General features: G+C 48.6%; 4 protein-coding genes across 4 annotated transcripts; 1 reads left to right on the top strand and 3 right to left on the bottom strand.

Annotated features, from left to right (window-relative positions):
• Nucleotides 1–60: 60 nt before the first annotated feature.
• F9C07_2203460 (uncharacterized protein) lies at nucleotides 61–3,645 on the bottom strand (the record flags this gene model as incomplete). Its single annotated transcript, XM_071509560.1, has 12 exons — nucleotides 61–438; nucleotides 509–883; nucleotides 995–998; nucleotides 1,272–1,431; nucleotides 1,465–1,503; nucleotides 1,575–2,284; nucleotides 2,342–2,439; nucleotides 2,495–2,549; nucleotides 2,636–2,922; nucleotides 2,968–3,098; nucleotides 3,154–3,501; nucleotides 3,552–3,645. The coding sequence occupies 12 exons, from the start codon at nucleotides 3,643–3,645 to the stop codon at nucleotides 61–63; spliced, it is 2,679 nt and encodes an 892-aa protein (XP_071366777.1).
• A 1,021-nt stretch (nucleotides 3,646–4,666) lies between these two features.
• Nucleotides 4,667–6,719, bottom strand: F9C07_10112 (putative NAD dependent epimerase/dehydratase; the record flags this gene model as incomplete). Its single annotated transcript, XM_041286167.2, has 2 exons — nucleotides 4,667–4,784; nucleotides 5,800–6,719. The coding sequence occupies 2 exons, from the start codon at nucleotides 6,717–6,719 to the stop codon at nucleotides 4,667–4,669; spliced, it is 1,038 nt and encodes a 345-aa protein (XP_041147013.2).
• F9C07_2284211 (ankyrin repeat-containing domain protein) lies at nucleotides 5,611–18,322 on the bottom strand. The gene is made up of 4 exons (XM_041292531.2): nucleotides 18,169–18,322; nucleotides 15,823–18,106; nucleotides 14,689–15,760; nucleotides 5,611–14,605 (listed from the first exon to the last, which is right to left on the bottom strand). The coding sequence occupies exons 2-4, from the start codon at nucleotides 16,397–16,399 to the stop codon at nucleotides 8,542–8,544; spliced, it is 7,713 nt and encodes a 2,570-aa protein (XP_041147015.1). The 5' UTR covers nucleotides 16,400–18,106; nucleotides 18,169–18,322; the 3' UTR covers nucleotides 5,611–8,541.
• Nucleotides 7,205–8,363, top strand: F9C07_10111 (putative short-chain dehydrogenase; the record flags this gene model as incomplete). The annotated part of the gene is made up of 2 exons (XM_041292504.1): nucleotides 7,205–7,559; nucleotides 7,675–8,363. The coding sequence occupies 2 exons, from the start codon at nucleotides 7,205–7,207 to the stop codon at nucleotides 8,361–8,363; spliced, it is 1,044 nt and encodes a 347-aa protein (XP_041147014.1).
• Nucleotides 18,323–21,396: the final 3,074 nt, after the last annotated feature.

Genomic DNA, 21,396 nt, shown 5'->3' on the forward strand with positions numbered 1-21,396 from the left:
CACAATATTGTACACATGTTTCTCTCTTGGCCCTTCTTCCCTCTTCGCATACCACTTCCCTCAAACGATACTGCCTCCGTTTACCCGCAGAACCTGGCCAGTGATCCAGCCGCTGTCCTTCCTCCACAGCAGACTAACAGCTGCAGCAATCTCGTCGGCGCGTCCAATGCGGTTGAAGGGGTTTTGATTTGCAAGCAACCTAGCTTTCTTCTCGTCCACGGCCTTTTGAAACGAGTCGGTACTTGTTGGACCCGGGGAGATGGCATTGACGCGGATCCCTGCGCCGGCAAGGTCGCGTGCAAGCACCTTAACCATTTGGTTCATTGCTGCCTTGGCTGACACGTAGAGCAGGAAATGGGGTGGCACAACGTCCGCGTCGGTCATGTCGGTCGAGATGAAGATGATCGCGCCACCAGGTGGCATGTGAGGGAGGGCTTTCTGGGAACCGGTCAGCGTCGCTTCTGCTCCCCCATCCGATACGGAGGCAAGGAGCCTGGTGGTAACTCACCTGTGTTAGGAAACAAGGCCCCTTGACGTTGACTGCAAAGGCTCGGTCAATATCCGCCTCGCAGACGTCCTGGAGGTTCCGATCCGGAACGAAAGCGGCGTTGGGGATGAGGATGTCGACTTTTCCAAAGCGGGACACAGCGGCATCGATCAAAGTGTTCGCCCCCTCGACGCTGGAAATATCAACCTGCACGGCTAAAGCACGCTCAGGTCCTACGTGCATGACCAGGGCATTTGCCGCTTTGACGTCCGACAGGTAGTTGATGACGATGTTGGCACCTTCGGTGGCGGCTCGAAGGGCTATTTCTTTCCCGATGCCCTTGGAGGCGCCGGTAACGACCACCACATAGCCAGAGAGCGTCATCAGAGCGAGATGCTAGTAGCTGTGCCCTCGGAAATGCACTGTGCAAGAATAGTTCCGACCAAAAAAGAACTCCTTCTTTACCCGGTGATGGATAGAGAGAAATTGTGGGCATGTATTCAGCACGTAGCTAGATTAGGCATAGAGGAGAGCTACGGAGTCGATCCGCCACCGAGTACTTCTAGTTATTCGTACCAATCAGCCATCGTGCCGTAAGATTGAGGGCGTAGTATACGTGCGAAGCGAATCCCTACCCCACCGAAAGTCCCCCACCAAAAGTCCCCCACCGAAAGTACTCAGAGCCAAACCCCACCAGGGTGAACAACACCCCACCAACATCCTCAAGCCACCATAGCCCTTCTCTAGCCCTGGTTTCTCCCACGGCTATAAGCTGTCTGCATACCGCTCCAGTGAGTCGGCTACGATCTTCTGCAGTTTCCACACAGCCCGACGATTCAGAATCAGTGCCCACATGTAAATCAAGCGGGCAGCATCAGGCTTCTGGGTTCGACTGGCAGGCAAATCTACCTCGGACAAAATCTCACGGACCAGCTTGATCTGTTCTGCCTCCTCGGGTGACCATTAGGACTCGGGACGGTTCTGCGTTTCTTTCAACCACGCACAGGAGAATAAGCCTAAGTGCAATGTTGATTAGCGAAGGGCATGTGGCGGTAACGTCTGGCTGATATCCATGTGTAATACTGACAGCATTCTACTGAGAATAGATGAACTTCAAAGCTCTGAAAACATGACAGCCGTTGCTCTTTCAACGCCATCCCTAATTTGACGCGGGTACTCAAGGCACCGATTGCGTGCGTGACGATTCTCATTGTCAGGTCTGTCGGAGGAACCGGGATCACCAGCTGTTTGAAGCTGCTCTCTATGGTTTCCGGGTCCAGGGATGCGATGGACGCCCTCACTCCGGAGAAATCAGCTCCGATCCACATATAAGCCAAGCGAAACAGTGCGGCAGGATTTGCTGTCACGGCACTGTACGGATTCCGCGGCGAGATGGAGGATTCCACATTGTCTTTCCAGCATGTGTGCCACCCTCTTAGCGTGACTTCGAATTTTTGGAAATATTTCGCCAGGTCGCATGATTCCAACCACGAGTTCTGCTGAAATCCCCACATACCCTGCAAAATAGCATGCAGGAGTACATAAGCTCCGAAGACACTGACAGTATCCGCCTGCAGAGGTGACGGGCAGAGGAGAGCAGCCAGCGCTTCACCCAAACATGTCCAGCCCCGAACACAGCCCATCCTGACCTGGAGCCACGACTCCATAGTGGGGCTGGCCCACTCAAACCCATTGCACGGGAGCGGAATGTTGCTCATTTCATGCACCAGGAGAGCCGGAGTGACATTGAAGCAGACGGTCAAGATGTTCAAAGTTGCAAAGGCGGCCCATTTGGTCCTGGGTTCAGTAAGCACGTCTTGAACTTTGCGATTACCAGCGGTGGCGGAATCTTACCGTATAACCATTTCATCCCTAATCCAATCCGCCCACAATTCTGGGGATTGATAATCAAAATCCTGATGCTTACTTTGTGAACCCGTCCAGCGGACAACCTAGAGTTTCACGTCATATTCAGTACGGCACACCTGATCGGTTGAGAGGTCATACACTGGCCAGAGCTGACGTCCACGACACTGCGTTGCGGAACAACTCCTGCTCCCCACTACGAATGCCATAGGATATTAAGATGAGCACCGATTGCATGACCCAAAGAGGCGTTTCAAATGCCGAGGAAGTGGCATTTCCCACCTCGGCTCAGTCAGCAAGAGAGCTAGGGTGAGTGTACATCGCAGACCTACATGCATCGTGACGAAGTGTCTTGCCGCGCAGTATAGGGCATGGGCTGTAGAGTATTCTTTGTAGCAACCGGCACCTATTACCAGCATTGCTAGCAGGAGGCAAGGATGTGCGTCTTCAGTCTGCCACGTTGGGACATGAAGGAAGGGATGATAATCAAGAAAACACTCGAAGAAAGTCACAAGAAATCTCTCCAGGCTCAAGCGAGACGGGAAATCACTAATACCCTTGATTCCTGCCTGCGGAAATGCGTTAGAGAGGCTAAACAACGTGATCGCATCGACACCTATGGATTCTAATACGAGTTTCGCTTCGGTGAACACTTCTACCCTCTTCCGCTCTGACAGTTCCAAAGAGCCCCTCCAGGGCGAAATGTCGCGCACCTGGGCGGGGGGGTGACTGGGCGTAGCAATACCTAGAACGAATCATCAGTTTGGCAAGACTCGCCGTGTCGCACATCTTGGTCTTGCCTGAGAGATTGCCAAAGTACTCTACATTCAGAGGTGGCTGAAAGTCAAAGTCCGAGAGGAACGCATTGTAAATGTAGTTATCCATGAATGCGCTTGGGGAGTGTCCACCCATGTTTTTCGAAGCCATATCCATCGCATTGATACCTTGCGAGTGATTGACGACATGTTCCTGAGGCGGGGCGATCGCCGCCGGCGCCGGCTCTGAGGAAGTTGGCACAAGAGAATCCGTCGCCGCTCCCACCATTTCAGGAATGGTTGGGTGGCATCGGACATGGTGCCGCTTGATCACGTCCTTCCGCGTGAAGGTTGCGCTGCAGTAACGGCAGCTGAACGGTTTCTCGTTTCGGTCTGGTACAGTCAGTCTGCTGTAGAGTGTCCAGCAGAGACGGTTGACTAACGGGAGCGCTCATGCCGTGTGAGATGTTCGGTCCGTGCGAACGACCGCGCACAGTAGGTGCATTTCAGCGAGGCGCGACGGTGGCCTGCTCTCATACCAGACAATGGGCCCATCATATGTCGTGGAAACACAGGGAACAGGAAGAAAGGAGAGGTGGGCATGAGGATATTTTGTTCCGAGGATATGTCGATCGCCGCTGGCAAACCCAAAGGGTCCTTTCAAGGCATCATTCCCCGAAGTGCGTTCGGCCATCGGCACCTCGCTGTCTCCGGAACGGTCGGTCCCTCGGCACCATTTTGTTATTTTGGTCCGCAACTATAAGGCATATTCGCACCAGGCGGGTACCATCTATCGTTCCCAGGGAGTTGAGTGGGCAACGATGAATGGACACACCGACACTGCTCATTGCGCGCATCAAAGGAAGTTGTCTACACTGAAGTCTAGAGAAGGTGAAGATGCATTCGAGGCCGTGGTCCTAATTTGATAGTATTGCTCCTCGATTTTGGCGGAAGTTTCCACGATTCATAGGGACGTGGTTGAGACACACAAAAACAATAAACCACAAAATACAGGTGCCTGGCTGCTAGTCAACAGAAACAACTTGACTAGATGACCCAGCAGCAACGTGAGGAATAGGAGAGAGATAATGCATCTAGATGTCGACTATTACTAGGAGGTATTGTGACCACCGAGAACGTTAGTATAATTCAACGAAAAGAGCAGGGGTATGACGCCTAAAGGAGAAGGATCGCCTGCGCAGAAAGTGGAAGCAGGTAAAGATCGAACTTGTGGAGCACAACTTTAGACTGTGGGATCATTACGACCCACTCTAGGAAACTTGAGGGAGATTAGAAACCTCTAGCTTGCCATCTTTATACCATTTCTGCAATGTCCTGAAGTTTTGACTATTTTCATGTCAAAAATTATGCGTTGAGCTGGCATGTCGGCCCTTGTTACTCGGATAAAAAGCTGATACAAAGGCTAAATGATACGGCGGACTAAATCTAGCTTACGGACAAAATAAAATATTACCAAATTTACCAATACCAACGCACTGTATATTAGCTCTACCATAATAACTTTAGATATAATAACCCTAAAGATTAGGATCTAGTCTTATACTACCACTACCATCACTACCACCACTACTACCACCACCACCACTACCACCACCACCACTACCACCACCACTACCACCACCACTACCACCACCACTACCACTACCAATACAGCACTACCACTCGGCACTATTACTATTACTACTACCACTATTGATTCAATAAATATTATTGATTATATATAAGATAAAACTACTATCTTAAATTTTTAATCATAAATATTCTATATAATAGTATATTTTAGAGCTTTATTAAATCTATATCTTAAAGTGCGTGGCAGTGGTGGCCGAATGTAAAACAGCGAGATTTCGGTAAAAAATCCGATAATCCGAAGTTTTGTCCGTTAGCTAGATTTAGTCCGCCGTAAAATGATGAACATGTCGGGTTTTATCGAGTTGCCCGTCGTCCCGGCCGTCGTTCCGTCCGTCCGTCCGTCCGTCAGTTCATCCGAGACCTGCACTGACTAAACTCAACATGGACCCTCGTCCGTGGTATGTCACGTCTCTGCTTATAGATTGTAATACAGTAATCTGCAACGAACTAATTACCGATATCTCCGTCGCCATCAATGCCCCTATTGGCCAGAGCATTGTGTCTTCCTTACATGCCGAGTCACTCGGTATACGCACAATTCATTTTGACAAGCATGACTGGGGCGAACATGGTTTGCAAACGGATAGTCGTCTGACTCCGCTTCCGCGTCTCTAATGAAGATGTCGCCGACTTTTAGGGAGGTTTATCCCATGATGGCCTTGACGTGGATGGCAAGACCATGAAATTCAGATAGTTCGCTGCTGAAAAGTCGATGCCAGGTCCTACGCAGCACAAAGCTGTGCGCAGATATATCGACGAGATGTACAGACACTGCGCGGATGTCTTGAGAAGAAGATAACGCCTTCGAATAGCGAGAAAAGATCTTCCTGACGAGTTTGGATCACGGATAAAAAAAAAAAAAGGGGGGGGGGGGGGGGGGAGAAAGAAAGAAGAAACAAGAAGTTTGTATCCCGGGTTTTGGAAGCTACTCTGGATTTATAATCAAGCCGGTAGTGACATTGGAAGAGTAGCAATACTTGTCTAAAGGCATACTTCAAGAATGGAGGATACATAGATGCACCATGCAGTATATGCTACACGGATGGATTCTGGCTTAGAAATTGCTCCAAGGAGATCGTCTCCACATGTAGCCTCTTGCTGATAACACAAGGGTGTCGATATGTCCCGTCGTTAGTGTAGAGCTGGTAGAAGAGACCGCAGTATTCGAAGTACTCTAAGGGTTTCGTCGCTTTGCTCCTAGCCTCAAGGGCCTCTCTTCTGAGATCTTCTATCGAACCCTTACATTGGACCGTCACCTTCCTGCCTTTTACCTTTTCATAGGTCCGGGCAATGTCAAGTAGGGAATGAGCGCCCGAGTAAATATTCCAGTAACCACCTTGCTTATATTCCTCCAGCTGCACAATCTCCGCCGTGAACTCTGCAGCGTCGCGCTCAGAGGTCCAGTACCAGATATCCTCCCCGTTCCCGTAATATTCCATCCGCTTATCCTTAGGATCCCAGACACCCTTGTTCGCTGGCGTGAAGGCGCCATGGCCCGGCACGGAGAAGAGCACTTCGGCCAGAACGCCCGTGAAAATGTAGACGGGCCGGATAGTCGAGGTCAGCTTGACAAGCTGCTGGAATGTGAGCATGGGGTCGTAACTCTCCTGCATTCCCAGAGTCATGTCGCGCCAGTCGCAGTTCCAACTGTTGGCAACGAAGCGCTTCACGCCCATTCGTTCTGCAGCGCGGAGCAAGAGTAGCTGACCCTCCACCACGAGCTCTGGGTGGCCCTGGTAGGCGCAAACGACGGCATCGACGCCATGGCAGGCTTTCTCTAGGCCGGTGACGTCCACGGAGGAGCTGACTTCAACAAAGTTCTCCAGCTTTTGGCGGAGCTCGCTGGGTAGCTTGGAAGGATTGCGACCTAGTCCGCGAACCTGATGGCCTCTCGAGATGAAGCTGTCGATCATACGGGAACCCAGGTTTCCCGTGACACCAGCGACGAGGACAAGCATGATTGTGAGTGCTAGAGGAGAGGTTTCTTTTGACTTGTGAATTGAGGTAGTCGAGAGTCGAGAGTGTTACAGTAACATATGTGCACAAGTTTCTACATGGGGATGATTTTATAGCGCTGCATCGGACGGACATTGCATTCAGAGCCGGGGAAAATTGTCGTTGGGGAGCCACAAAACACTGACCCAACCGAATTAGAGTGTGTAAATGTGCTTTTACCTTCCAGGCGTTTTTCCGTCCACGGTTCTTCGTTAATCTGATTCTTACAGCTATTTGTCAGCGGATCGCTCTTCGGCCTGTCGACATTTCCGAACCCGACAGTTGTTCCCTCCGGGTTAGTGTCTAATTACCAGGTAACCGCAGCATAGAGATTTGTATAAAGTGCCTTCGAAAGCAAGTATGTCTTTGAATGTCCTCGAAATTTCCATATCGCGATCTCGGAAGACACCAAAGCAAGACAAAACTGTCCACGATTACTGTTCACAATATGACTCCTTTGACCGGAGTTCGAGCATCAAACAAGCAGCTCACAGCTGTTACAGTCCCGCAAGTCGCCGTTTTCGTCGGTGCAACAGCAGGAATTGGCAAGGCAGCCCTGACAGAGCTTATCTCTACCGGCTTCCCTGTGAAGGCGTACATAATCGGTCGCGATGAGGCAGCGTTCGAGCCTGCTCTGAGCGAGTTGAGGGCTTCATACTCATCTGCCACATTGGTATTTCTTCAGGGGGAGATCTCTTTGCTGGCCGAAGCCAAGCGCCTGACGAATATTATCCTTAGGCGTGAGGGCTATATTGACTTGCTTTTCCTCTCGGCTGGCTTCCTCCCTTTCCTTGGACGACAGGGTACGTCAGACACCAACCAAAATCACAATTTCTTTGCTCATCCATGTTCAGCTCAAACAGCTTATCCATCCAACCAAGATTGTTTGGCTGCTGATAACTTTTACACCAATTGCAGAATCTACAGAAGGCGTTGAGCTATCCACAGCCGTGGCGTACTACAGCCGACAGATTTTCATCCGCCGTCTCCTTCCCCTCCTCCGGGCCAAAGCCAAAACGACTCAGTCCCAACATGATGCGTCTTTCCGGCCGCGGATCGTGAACGTACTCGCTGCGGGTGCTGAAACGAGTACCGAAAACCTATTCCTCGACGACCTGCAGCTCAAGCAGGACGGCCATTTCAGTGTCCCTAGCTATGCGGGGCATGTTGCTACCATGACCTCCGTCAGCCTCAGGCGGTTATCCGAGGAGGCAGAAAACAAGAATATCGTGGTGATACACCACCACCCTGGCCTGGTGTATACTGAGATCTTCAAGAAAAGCTGGGGCGATCAATGGGACAGCAGCAGAGAACATGCTGGACCCCCTGCCCCGGATGATATTGAGCGCTCGACTCCTGCTCAAGCTGGGGAGCGCGCGCTTTACCTGATGACGAGTGCTAAGTATGGTGGGGTGGGTGTTCCAATGGGGGAGGGCGAGGCTGCTGGGCTGACTGTTCGCGGGACGAGGGATGGGTCTCTCCTATGTGTGGGCGATAAGCTAGAGACATTGAGCAGCGTTTCTCGGATTCTTGACTCTCTTGAAGACAGCGGGGCTGCTGAGACGATCTGGAGTTATACTGACAAGGTCATTGGGGGTTACTTGTAACTTGACTATAACCAGTGTTGACCGGACTCAAGTTGTATTGGGAATGTATGTACAGAGTCTGCGGTGTAAGTATTGTATGTCTTCGGACCCCGGAGAAGAAGCAAGCTATCGGGTTGGATTATCAATCATAAACTGCTACTGATAGATAAAATCCAGTATCATCCAGTACTGCAGCTGACTAGAGCACATCTTGGAATCTACCCCCTTCCATCATGGTGCGGTACTCGGATAGCAGGAGCATCCCGGTTGGGCGAGAACTCCAGCTGGGCGGGAACCTTGTTCGTCTCTCCTTGCGCAGCTGATCAACCCTGGCCCTATCGCCACTACGCAGCGCAACAATATCCCAGACCGCATGCTCATTCCTCACCCAGGATCTATCGAGGATGTCCAGTACCTCACTGGGGATACCGTCAACCAGGCTCCCCGCTTCTGACTCTAGAATCACTTGGAGCTCTGAGACGGTAGGGTTGGCATCCTCAGACGCAAACTGCTGTGCGGCTGCGACCAACGCGCGGCCAGAAACCTTCAGACCCTTTGCGTACTGGAGGAACGTTTTGAGAAGGACCATGTTGTCGACCTTTCCAAGTGCAGCTTCGAGCGGTGTCTGAAGCCTATTGCCATCCTCGCCGCCTTCATCCTGCCGAACATCTCTCTCCAGCACCCGAGGCGCGTTGGGGTCCGCGCCGCGCTCCAAAAGCAGCCGGACTACCCTTGGGCGCTTCCAATCTAAAGCACTGAACAAAGGAGTACCGTGATCACTACCGTCCGAGTCAAATCTCGCACCTCGATCCAGGAGGAGATTAACAAGGCTGGGGTCGCCAATACAGCATGCAATGTGAAGGGCCTTGATGTGATTGGAGAGACACCCAAGTTCGGGGTTGGCGCCGCTGTCCAGAAGACATTGCACTATTCTTTCCATGTCAAGGATAGCCAGTCGGTCGCGCGTCCTTTGTCGTGTATGGTCGCCTTGTAGCATTAATAGGAAACTGGAGAGCGCGGCCATGAGTGCCGTAGTGCTGTTTTGCCCATTGTCCTCGACAATGTATTCGAGCTGGTTTACATCCGCCCCACGATCGATAAGGAGCTGGACCACGCCCGAATGCATGTTGTACGCTGCATGTTGAAGTGGCAGTTCGCCGCTAGGGTTAACTGCATTGACGTCGACGCCCTGGTCCAGGCAGCGCAGTACAGAACGCTCGGAGCCACAGATAGAGGCGAGGCCGAGGGTATAAGGACTAGAAGCCACGTATTCCATTATAAGTTCGAATGCGTCGCAATTGTGGTCGAGTGCTGCCTCTGTCAAGGCGTCTCTGACCGCCTGTTTGCGTTCGTCAGTCGCTTCCTCTGACACCGTTTCCAGCAGCTGCTCAAGCATTTCCTTCCGAGCTGTCGACCAAGGGCCTGTTGACAATACAGTGAGGGGATTCGTGACCACATCGGTTGTCCCCACCGAGATCGTCGCTCCTTGCGATAAAAGCTCTTTCACAATGGCAGGGTGATTATTTCTGCAAGCTTCCGACAAGGCTGTCGGGGCCAGCTCGTCTACATCTGTTTCCCATTCCTCATCACCGTCTCGTGATGATGCCTCTCCGTCTGTTGGTGCAATTGAATGACCATTGGGATCAGCTCCGTTATCAAGAAGTAGTCGAACAATGTCTAGATGCCCAGCGCCTGCAGCAGCAGTGAGTGGGAGACCCAGACCGTTGGTGCTCTTAATGTCCAGGTTCGGATTTGCACCTTCTCCCAGAAGCTGTTCGACAACCTTGGTATGCCCGTTCAGACATGCAATGTATAAAGCTGTGCCCCTACCGGCAGGCGCGTTGTCAAAACGTGGGTGAGAGACGAGATCGTCGACACGTGCTCCTGCTGCCAGCAGAAGACGAACATGGTTCGCCTTCCCATCTGCGGCAGCTGATACTAGTATGGTCGTTTCTGGCGGCCCGGAGTGTTTGAGAAAGAAATCCAAGATCCTAGTATCGTCGAGGGCCACCGCTTCTTGATAGGCATCCGCACTGGGGCTAGCGGGACTGGGCCGCGCACCGTGCTCAATCAAGGTCTTCACAGCCATTAGTTGGCGGCCGCGGATAGCCATAATTAGTGGCTCTTTTGTCCTTGCGTTGCCACCGTCTACATCAGCTCCATGTTCGAGAAGGGTGTTCATAACTTGTCGGTGGCCATAGTGCGCAGCCCCGGACAGCGCAGTTGCTGGCGAGAACTCGGAGTTACTGTTGACATCCACCCCGTGGTCTATCAGGAGCTTGACAGATTCATTATCCCCCGCGGTTGCAGCTACCACGAGGAGGTTCCCAAACACGGCGTTGCTGGCCAGTCTCAGGAAACCCCGACCAGAGGTACCTGCGCGCATACCGCTGCCGGATTTACGGGCTCGCTGGCTAGAATACCGGCCTAGGATCATCCTGAGCAGCGCGCGCATGCCCCTGTTCATGAACCTGCGAGCCTCCTCCATTGACATTGGATTGTCGTTGAAATCCGCCGACTTGAGTCTGGGGTGCAGAACTTTAAGCATCTCCGGTGTCAGCGATCCATTCTCTGTCCGTGGGACGCTAGCCCCTGCTTGCAGCAAGTGTAGTACAATGCGGAAAGAACCCCTTTTCGCTGCCAGGGAGACCAGGCTGTCGTCACCGGGAACCTCCACGCCACTCTCGATGAGCCTTTGGACAACTCGGGCAGTCGCCAGCCTGACGGCCGTCTCGATGGGTGTTTCACCTGAATCGTTTTCAGCATTGGGATCGCAGCCCTGCTCAAGCATCAGAAAGACGATCCTCTCCTGTTGCTGCATCGCCCCCTGGCTTCCATCAGTGATTTCGCCGTCGTCCCTTATCGCTGACAAAGTCCAGGTGTGTTTTGCAAAGCCGGCCAGTGCGGCTTGTAGTGCAGTCCATTCCTCAGTGTAAATGGACCTGCTACGATATAATCGCCTGTCTGGCGACGGAGCTGTCTCCTCGATCTTCAAGTCCATTGTTCCAATTTTGTTGTGTGTTATCTCGGCATTCGGATTGACAAGCTTGATAGGTCCTAACTTGTCAAAGGCAACTTCAATGGCGAGGGCACCGTCCTCGCGCCAGTGTGGTGACACGACGGTATCTTTCTCCTGAGGTACGTCGACATCGGCCCCCTCCCGCAGACACTCTTGGACAATGTCTTCATGGCCGCGATGCGCGGCGATGACCATCGCACGAGTGATAGCCCACGAGAATTTCGCAAATTTCTCTCGCAGATGACTTGTCTCTAGTAACGTCCTTATAATCGCCACATGGCCATGGGCAGCGGCGCCGATGAAGGCGCAGTCAACTACAGGAGTGCGAGAAAAGGGAAACCCTCGTCTAGCCAGCTCTTCCAGAATTTCACTCAGGACCCAGCGCCGGCCGAAGATTGCTGCTGTATACGACGCGGTACAGAGGTGGCACTGAGTGAAGCGCTCCGAAGTAAGCAGTGGTTTGATCGCGCGGAACCCACGCCTGCAGGCTGAGGCCAAGGCTGGCAGGATGGCGCTCGTATCGCAGCCGTGTTCTTCCATTTTTGCAGCTGCAGTTCGCACCATTTCCTCATTTCTAGACCAGAGCGCGGCATCGAGCAGGTCTTTCAGTATCGACTCGGGGCTTCCTCCGCTTTGCTGATCGAGACAGGCGTCGACCAAGGTCCTGTGTGAGCCTTGGCTTGCTCGCTCCTGTAACAGCCAACTCCATAAAACCTTAGAGCAAGACGGGTTCCGCTTCGCCACAGCGTATTGGATTGCAGAAAGCACGGCTTTTAGATGGCTTGCTTCTGGCTTAGCTTGGCATCGGAGTAGAACAAGGACCGTATCAGGGTCTCCAGAAGACACAGCAGCTTGAACAGCAGTTCCCCAGGTCTTCTCATCTAAGGATGCCCCGCCCACCTCTGGCTGCACCAGCAAGGAGAGATATTGCGCAATATGGGCGTGACCGTGCTCACAGGCCAGAATAAGCTGCTTGTTCAAGTCCAGAAAGTCCTCCTGGAAGAAAGCTGTTTGCTCGTCCAGCAGGGCGCGTAAGGAGTTGAGCTGGCCCGCTGTCACCGCGGCTCTGACGGCTTGTATTACATCGTACTGAGTCGTGTCAGGTCGTAGAATCAGCTGCCGAATCATATCAGCGTCTCCTGCAACCACACTTAGCTGGAGAGTACCTATTCTGGCCTCACTCTTGAAGAGGGGCGGGTCCGGATGGTCGTACTCGCGGAAGTCCTTCAGATCGGAGGGGCTCACATCGCAGTCTTCCTCGTAAGAATCAACCGCATCGGGGCCTGTGAGTAGTGGGCCACCCAGACCGTCGTCACTGTCGTCCGTCCCAATGCCCCGTTGCTCTCCCACAGCCGTGCGCTTCTTCTCCCAGGGACGCTGTACACGATCCAAGCTCCCTCGCATAATGCCTGGGAGATCGGCACCAGCTGCAACCCTGTAGCCCTTCTTCAACAGTAACGCTGCGACCTCCTCATGGCCGCCTTCAATGGCTGCATACAGCGCATCCTGCGACTTTCCGCCTTTATACATGTCCGCGCCCCGCTCAAGCAGGAGGTCCACAACATCCGAATGCCCATAGAATGCAGCAGCCTGTACCGGCGTTCCGCGCGGTGGGCCTGTCTGGTTTACATCCGCACCTTCGTCAAGCAGGAGCCTGACAATCTGCAAATGCCCATTCTGAGCTGCCGCTTGCAACGCGTCTCCTTTGCTTCCGGACGCTGCAGGGTCCGCTCCCCAACTTAGTAGAAGACGGACAGCGCGCTCATTCCCCATGAGACTAGCGCTGCGAAGCGTTGAACCGAATACGCCCTCTCCATCAACGTTTACGCCAAGATCATGCAGTGCTAATAGCATATCCGGGTGATCTGAGAGACTGCTGAGAGCCATCGCGTCCCCCAGAAGGAGATCCTGCCAGTGCGGCTTCATGCGCAGCAGTGAGCGAAAAACGGAGACCTGACCGCGTTTGATCGCTGTATGTAGCAGTCGCTCTGCAGTTGAGCCCTTTTGGTCCGGGGTAGAAGAGGGACCGATCACGCTGGAAAACGGGCCGGCTGTCGCCGGGGACATGAGCCATTCGACTAGATCGCGGAACCCGGCTTCGACGGCCTCCTGGAGCGCAGTGCGGTATTCGCTCTCCGTCCAGATTGGGAGAAAGGCTTTTGCGAGGAGGAGGGCCACTTTTTCTCGCGCGCCTCGGCACGCGGCTCTGAATGCGTCGGAGAACGCAGCTGTCGTGCGCGGCGCTGTCTTGTGGGCTAGAAGTGTTTGAACGACTTCCGCGTGGCCACGGAAACAAGCAACGTTGAAAGGTGTCCCGAATGAGCCGCATTTGGTATTCATATCGGCATTATGGGAGAGAAGCTTTGAGACAACATGGTCATGGCCGTACGAACAAGCAAGATAGAGACCAGTATGGCCTGTATCACTCCGCGCCTCGATATCGAGACTCCAATTCAGCGCAAAGACCCGGTCCAGCAAGTCTGAGAGCCCAAACACACACGCGAGGAAAAGCGGCGACATTCCTGTACTCAGGAGCGGCTCGAACTTGCTAGATATCTGGTGGTAACGGGGCAAGTTCTTGATAGCAGAGCGGATCCACTCCATCCAGACAAGAAATGCTGGACTGACCGTACTTTCGTCGTCGTTTGCGCCGAGCACAAAAAGGACCGTGTCCTGCATGAGAGTATCTTTCTCGTCTTCGTTTTCAGAGTCTCGCACATGCTCCGGCCAGTATACTGCAGTGTAGTGGTACAGTTCCTGCACGGGCAGCGTACTGCTGGATAGCTGGGATGCATCTGGGTCTGATGCTGGGCCCGCAATGCACTGCTGGAGACATATAGTGGCGATAAGCTGATTTGCGCGGGCCGCAGAAAACAGATCCTGCTGCTGCATAAACTCTCGCGCGGATGGGTGGCAAAAGTCAAGGGTATCGAGGCCAGGATCAACAAGAACAAGGTTGTGGCATATGTCAAGAATATCAACCCGCCTCGAAAGCTGCACATATCGATCTAGCTGGAGGATGCCGTGCAGCACCTCCACGCTGAGTGGTCTTCGAGCGAAGAGGAGCCAAGAGAGGACTTGCTCCGCGACTCGTTTGGCTGTGACGTCGAGTGTGAGAATCGCCGCCAGCGTCCGGCCATAGATCTGGTCGAGATTGGCCGAGAGGCTTGCCAAGGGGCCGAGGATATCGTCTTCTGTCTTCTTGCGGCAAAGGAAGTCGACTTGGAGTTTCACCCATAGAAACCTAACACGACACGGAAGAATGATGAGCATTATGCAGAGCAAACCTCCCCTATATACATTTCCGAGGAAGGGATTCGAACTTACATTTCTCCAGAGCCCTTGATAAGTGCCCTTGACATCTGGTTTACCAACGCACTCGATACGGTCCCATTGAGGATACAACATTTCTGCAGCGCTGTTTGTAGCTGATGGTCAACGTAGGCGGCAACATCCCCGCCGTTAAGGTCAGGGGTCACTCTGATCTTAGCGGCATCTTGAGGCAAGAGGTTGTCCAGATGAACACTATCGCGGCTGGTAATGAATATCTTGACCACACTTGCGGAATCGGATATCACGCGGCGCAAGCCCTCCAGCAGAGTTGCGCGATCCTGTGCCTGAAGCTCATCGACCGCATCGACCGCTATGTATGCCGGATTCACCATGGTGAGGTCCAGGATCAGCGCGATGCATTCCTCAAACGAAAGCCCGCGGACGTCTGTTTTTATGGCTTTGGCTTCTTGAAGCTCCCGCTCGTAGACGGAGAGAACGCCCTGGTCGATTGCTCCGTCCTTGGGGCTGACGGCGAGTTGCCGGACGATGCTGCGCATTACATTTTCGGGCGACGCCCGGTCTGGCTGGGCGGGAGACTCTGCGCAGTAGAAGTAAGCGCATGGTGCTGTGGGTACAGGGATCTGCTGCGATGGTGGTGTGGGCGCGCGGAAATGGTCGACGCAGGCGGAGAAGATTGTGGATTTGCCGCACCCGGGCACGCCATGCAGGACGAGGAGCGATGAGGAACTAGAGGCCTCCCACTGCTGGAATGCCGGGTGTTTCAGTAGCCACTGTCCTGAACCGGGAAGCCGCTGGGCAGAGATTGCTCGGTGGTGCAGAGCGACTGGGGTGGATGATAGCCACTGAAGTAGGTCCGCGAGCCTTTGGGTCTCCAGGGACTTGTGCCTCGCTGCCGTCAGATCCATCAGTCGCGCAGATCGCGCGTTCAGGTCTTGCAGAACGGTTGTTGTTCCAGCGGTTAGCTGCTCGACTTTTGCGTCGAGGGCTTGTAGGACCTTTGTATCCGCCAGGGATGCCAGCTTAAGGACTTCTGCCTCTCTGGCTTCAAGTGCCTGGATGTCCTCACTGCTGACGGCCAACTGAAGAACGCCAGAAAAAAGACGGACTAGCTCGATTAGTGAATCAACGCACCAACGGATTCTAGAGGCAACTGAATGAACATCTTACCGCCAGTAGATTTCTTAAAGAACCTGATGATCTGTGCTAACAGTACCAACGAGCCCGCATATAGCCGTACCAGTGCCTCTTCGATGACCCCCGAGGCATCACACGGCCGGCGCAAATACAGTTCCTCAAGGACCCTGCAGCGCGTCGCAAGACGGGCCACCACCTCCAGAGCCAGGACCATGGACCCAAACACCTGGGCGTCACCACAGACGACCGTAAGCAGGAATCGAAATGCCGCCCAGGGCAAGGCAACGTGCTCCGGGCTATACTGCGCGGCGATATCGCCCACTGCCTTGAACCGGTCGATCCACCCGACAACCTTTTCCAGCACGTCGCGGAGCACGACGGACCTGCCGCTCGGCAGCCTGAACTTCCATTGCTTGCGGACGCAGAGCCGCCGCTTGTCCTCGGCGGCGCTGAGGACGGCGCCCATGATGTCGAGCTTGCGGGTGGACACGGACGAGAGGGCGGCTTTGGAGTCGGCGTCGAGGCTGGCGAGGGCTTGCTGCCAGTAGTGGTCTGCCGTGTGACGGTGAGAAGCTGCTGCTGTCTTCGTTCGCCGGGCAGTGCGTGCCATTATGGGATTCTGTTAGACTTGAGTTGTAACGTAGGACCCTCGGTATGTTTACTTTTCTTTTTCTTTGGTTGTTGTGAGTACTAAGATTACTCGCTCTCTCTTCTTTTTTACCCTCCGCGGCGGAGGTCTTTTCCATTTTATAGCCGCTGTTGGGGGCAAAGAAACGATAGCCTTGTCCGGCACGAGCCTCCTGGGAACGTATTGTTTTATCCCACATGGAGCCTGGTAGCAACATCCCTGTCGTATTGGCGCCCGAGCAACACGTCTGCCTAACCGTTCGCCAACCAGGCTCAGGAGCCATGATGGCCAGACAAGGCGACGCCTCTCCATCTTATCGTACCGCAACACAACGACTTTCGCATTGAACACTCAAAGAGCAGATAAGCGGGGAAAGTAATCGATATGGGCCATGCAGCATGAGAGAAAAGTACGTAGATTTGCCAGCTAGAGCCTTGTCAATACAACACAACCGCTGTCAATCCTACATTTACAATCCAACGCTAGCGACGATCGCTCCGCTTGGGAGGAACTCAAGACAACCCTGCAAGAAACGATTTCCTCCGTCTGATTCGGCGCCGCACGTCAGCGCCAAACAAGGAGTGGATCAACCCCAAAACAAAGTCTAGAACCGTACGTAAATGGGGTAACACGGCCGTGCTATGCCATGCCACATGTTCCATCGATATTGTGAATTAGGCAAACCAAGGGGGGATAGGAAAGGTAGATTGATATCATAAGGCGTAGGATTAACGTGCGCAACTGGAGGCCTATATGAGGCTGTAGCCATGAAAGCCGTCTGTGCGTGGGTGACTGCGAACCTTAGGTCTCGTGCGTTGGTTGATGAGGATTTAGTCTTACTTGTTGTTAGCCAGGATAGTTGAGACAATTCCTGATGCCCGATTAGATGGAGTGGGAGTCTGTAGCAGTTACTTTGTTGTATTGCGATGCATTCCTGCAGACAAAGAAATCTGACACTTGTTTAACATATCTATTCTGCACCCGCCTGGCTAACGACGCCATAACCTCAGTGAACCATCCAGCATCAGGCTCCTCATTGTTATAAGAGAGGCAGTCATGCATGGTAGTTCTGGTCGTGAAATAGGACAGAAATAAAAAAAAAAAAAAGAAAAGAAAAGTAAATTGAAAGAAGAAAAGAAGACATTCTAATATTACCAGCAATCCAGCATCCTTAACACTGCTTATGCCTGCTTACAGTCGCATCTGTACTCGTGGCCCTGCCCTTCTTCTTATCCGCGCTCTCCTCTCCCTCCCTGTAATGTCTCTCTACCCAGAACTCCGCCGACTAATCTATCCAGGGAGAATCAACAACGGGCTAATGATACTCGCTGTGTTGCTATTGTATCTTGTATGCGAGTGCTCCGAGTGCTCGCGCCATTCTCAGCGGCAGTCCCCTGCTTACTCGCCTAGTGGCTGTCGCGTTCGCCAAGCCCGCGAGGCTTGGTGTGCACAGGGCGCTGGGGGTGTTTAGTACACACAGTAGTGTTAGGGGCTTCGCCGACGCTGATGAGTACCCTAAGCGGTAGGTTCTCGCGGCTGCCGCTGAAGACAGACAAGGGCGAAAGAGCGGACGGGAACATTCGTGTGGACGAAATTGCGCAGGCGATGCTTCAACGAGGAGGCGAAGGTGAGGATCAAGGCGTTGTCCGTGGCCTGACCAGGTCCTGATCCAATGTATACCGGATGCGCCTATTCCACCCAGTGTGATGGTGAGCTTCTGTCCAAGTTGTGAGGCTCACTACTGTGCGAACCTTACACACTTGGCTTATTCCGGCCTTTTACCACGACTTTGTAAGTACCGACTATTACATCCTCTCTTACAACCCCCTAGTTCATATGCGGACAATTATACTGTGTATCCAGAAGCACAAGGCAACGGAGCGTACCCCGCACTAGGGTAGGTGAAAGAACACAGAACTGACATTAGGCCGTGGTCCAGGCGCTAGTAACCCCTGCCCCTCAATGAACTGTCCGCCGGGACTATCGGTCATCAAGCAGCCACTAATCGGCCTACAAGAAATCATCAGGACATACATATGCATGCATATGCATGTTCTCTTGAATAGCCACAACACAGCAATTCGTACAGGGTAACTCCGCGGCTTATGGTCATTCCTGGCTAGAAATATATGGAGGAGACTGTTGAAAGTGGTGAGGATATTTTATAAGAAACCATTTCGTTAATCTTGGAATAATTGTACAGTTCTATTCTTTAAAACGGAATTGGTGGTTCATAAGATATCCTTGGAAGGCTTGTATGAACATTTTCCCATGGTTTGGAGAGAGCACAACTGGGATTCAAACATTAAGCCAGCAACAGATACTCATCATTTGCTTCAGTTTCATCTCGATTTTGCGAATGTCGCTAGTCCTGACTGACTGATGGCATCTTTGATATGAATAGACCTGAGCTGCGCCTCAACGCTTGTGTCCAGCTACACTTTCACCCTGCAGCTATGTTTGCCACCGTCCACCTATCCTCAGTGTTACCCAGTCTCTCCTCATCATTGCTTGTAGACTTTGGCTGTGGAATAACATATTTTCTATGGTGTTCATGTTCATGCCGGGTTGGCGCGGTATTACAGCTTACTAGGAACAGCTACTATGAGTAGACTGCCCCGGGGATTAACTAATGGATTTGTTTATATAATAAGCACCATGCATAACGTAATTGGTAAGCACCCTGTATATATAAGCACCCTGCGCACCACCCGCTATATAAAAAATTTAAATAATTAAAATACTATAAATTTAGATTTCTATATAAAAATAAGTAGTTCTATTAACTTAAGTAGTATATAATTTTATAACTCTATATACTATAATTAGAATAATTAAATAAAATATATCTAGAAACTAATTTAGTAAATAAAAATCTATCTATTTATATAGCTTTATTTATTTAATTTTAATATTTAATAAAGATTTAGACTTTAAATATTAATATATCTTTTTTAAAAATAATTTATTTAATAAAATATTTTTATTTTTTAAACTATTTTTTATATATAATTTAATATTATTTTAATTAATATTTTAATATTATTATATTATTTATAGCTTATTTAATATCTTTAATTAATTAATTTAAACTAGTTTTAATAGATAAATAAAAACTATAAGATTAATTTTTAAATAGTTTTTTAAATATAGATTCTAATTTTTTTAACTATTTAATTATATAAGATATTTTAAATATTAAATTATTTTAACTACTAGATCTATTATTTAAAGATATAGAGATCTTAAACTAAACTATTAATTAAAAATGAATATACTTAGAGCTTAGAGAAATTAGACTAGTAATTTTAAAAATACTATAAATATTATTTTTAATAAAGATCTTTATATAAATCTAAGAATATATTTTTAAAAAATTAAATTTATTAATATAATTAAATTTATAATATATTTTAGATTTAATTTAATCTTTATATAAATCTTTTAATAGTAAAAAAATAATAATATTAAATAATTAGAATTTATAAAATATATATATATATATATATATTAATATAATATTATTCTCTATATAGATCTAATTAAATTAAAATATTAACTATTATAGCTATTTAAAATAAATAAATAATATTTTTCTATAGATTAACTAGTAGTATAAAATATAAAATAATTCTATAATTAATATAAATTAATTTTATTATTTATTTAGCTATTAGAATTAATCTTAATTTTTTAATTAAAAAAATATTTTTATTTTTATACTAAGACTCTATATATATTTTATTTTTAAAAATAATATAAAAAAATAAAGTCTATTTATTAGAATTAATATATTTTATAATAATAATCTATTTTTAGTTTTTTAATTATAAAAAAAATAGTTTTTTTAATAGTTTAAATCTAGTAATAATTTTAGCTATAGCTATTAGATCTATTATAAATTCTATTTTATTAAAATTATAAGTATTATTTAATACTATATTATATTTTTAAGTAATCTTATTTATTATTTAAACTAAATATCTAGAATCTTAGAATTTTCTATTTTAATATATTAATAGTTATAGTAATATATAAAATAGAATTTAAGTTTAAATATATAATTAATAAAGTTATATATCTATTTCTTTTTTATAGTAATTAAAAAAGAAATAGTATTATACTTTAAAAATAGAATATTGGCTATTTTATATATATATAGATTAGAGAGATACTCTATATTTATTTAGTAATAGAATCTATTATTTAAGCAATTTCTTTTTACTAGTAGTTAATTTATAAATATTAACGCGTTTATTATTTAATAAAAAGATCTTTTTAAAATAACTATATAGAATAGATTTAGATATATTAAATATTTTAGCTATCTTTTTTAGATTATTAATTTTATTTTTTTTAAAAATAGAAATAGCTAATAGAATTTAGCCTTTCTATTTAATATATAATTTTAAAGATTTAGATATTATTAGTTGTATAACTAATATTTAAATTATTTAAAAACTTAAGACGCGTTGAAAATATAGGTGGTACGCAGGGTGCTTATGTATACAGGGTGATTACCAATTATATTAAGTATAGGTAGATATATAGCAAGGCGGCTAAATCCTTCTAGTCTAATCTGTTATATTTAGGTATATATTACAGACCCTTGTCTAGTATATTTTATCGAAGACAGATATATAAGGTAGAATAATAATAGAATAATAATAATCAATTTGTAAGTAGAAGATATCTAATAAATTATTTATTTAATATTTATTTAGGAAAAATTGTAAATATTAATATTAGCTATTATAATATAATTATACATATTATAGTAATAATATAATTAGATATATTAATAATATAAAAAGTTTATAGTAGTAATAAAATATAGTATATTACTAATATAAAGAGTTAACGTAATCGGTAAACGAGCGGGTCACACAAACGAGCGGGTCAACGCACCCGTTTTTCTACATATCTATTTTTTTAAGGCTATTTAACCACCAGCTATACCACCAAAAATGCTTAAATTA

This window comes from Aspergillus flavus, chromosome 4, assembly GCF_009017415.1.
Source record: "Aspergillus flavus chromosome 4, complete sequence".
Lineage (NCBI taxonomy): Eukaryota > Fungi > Ascomycota > Eurotiomycetes > Eurotiales > Aspergillaceae > Aspergillus > Aspergillus flavus.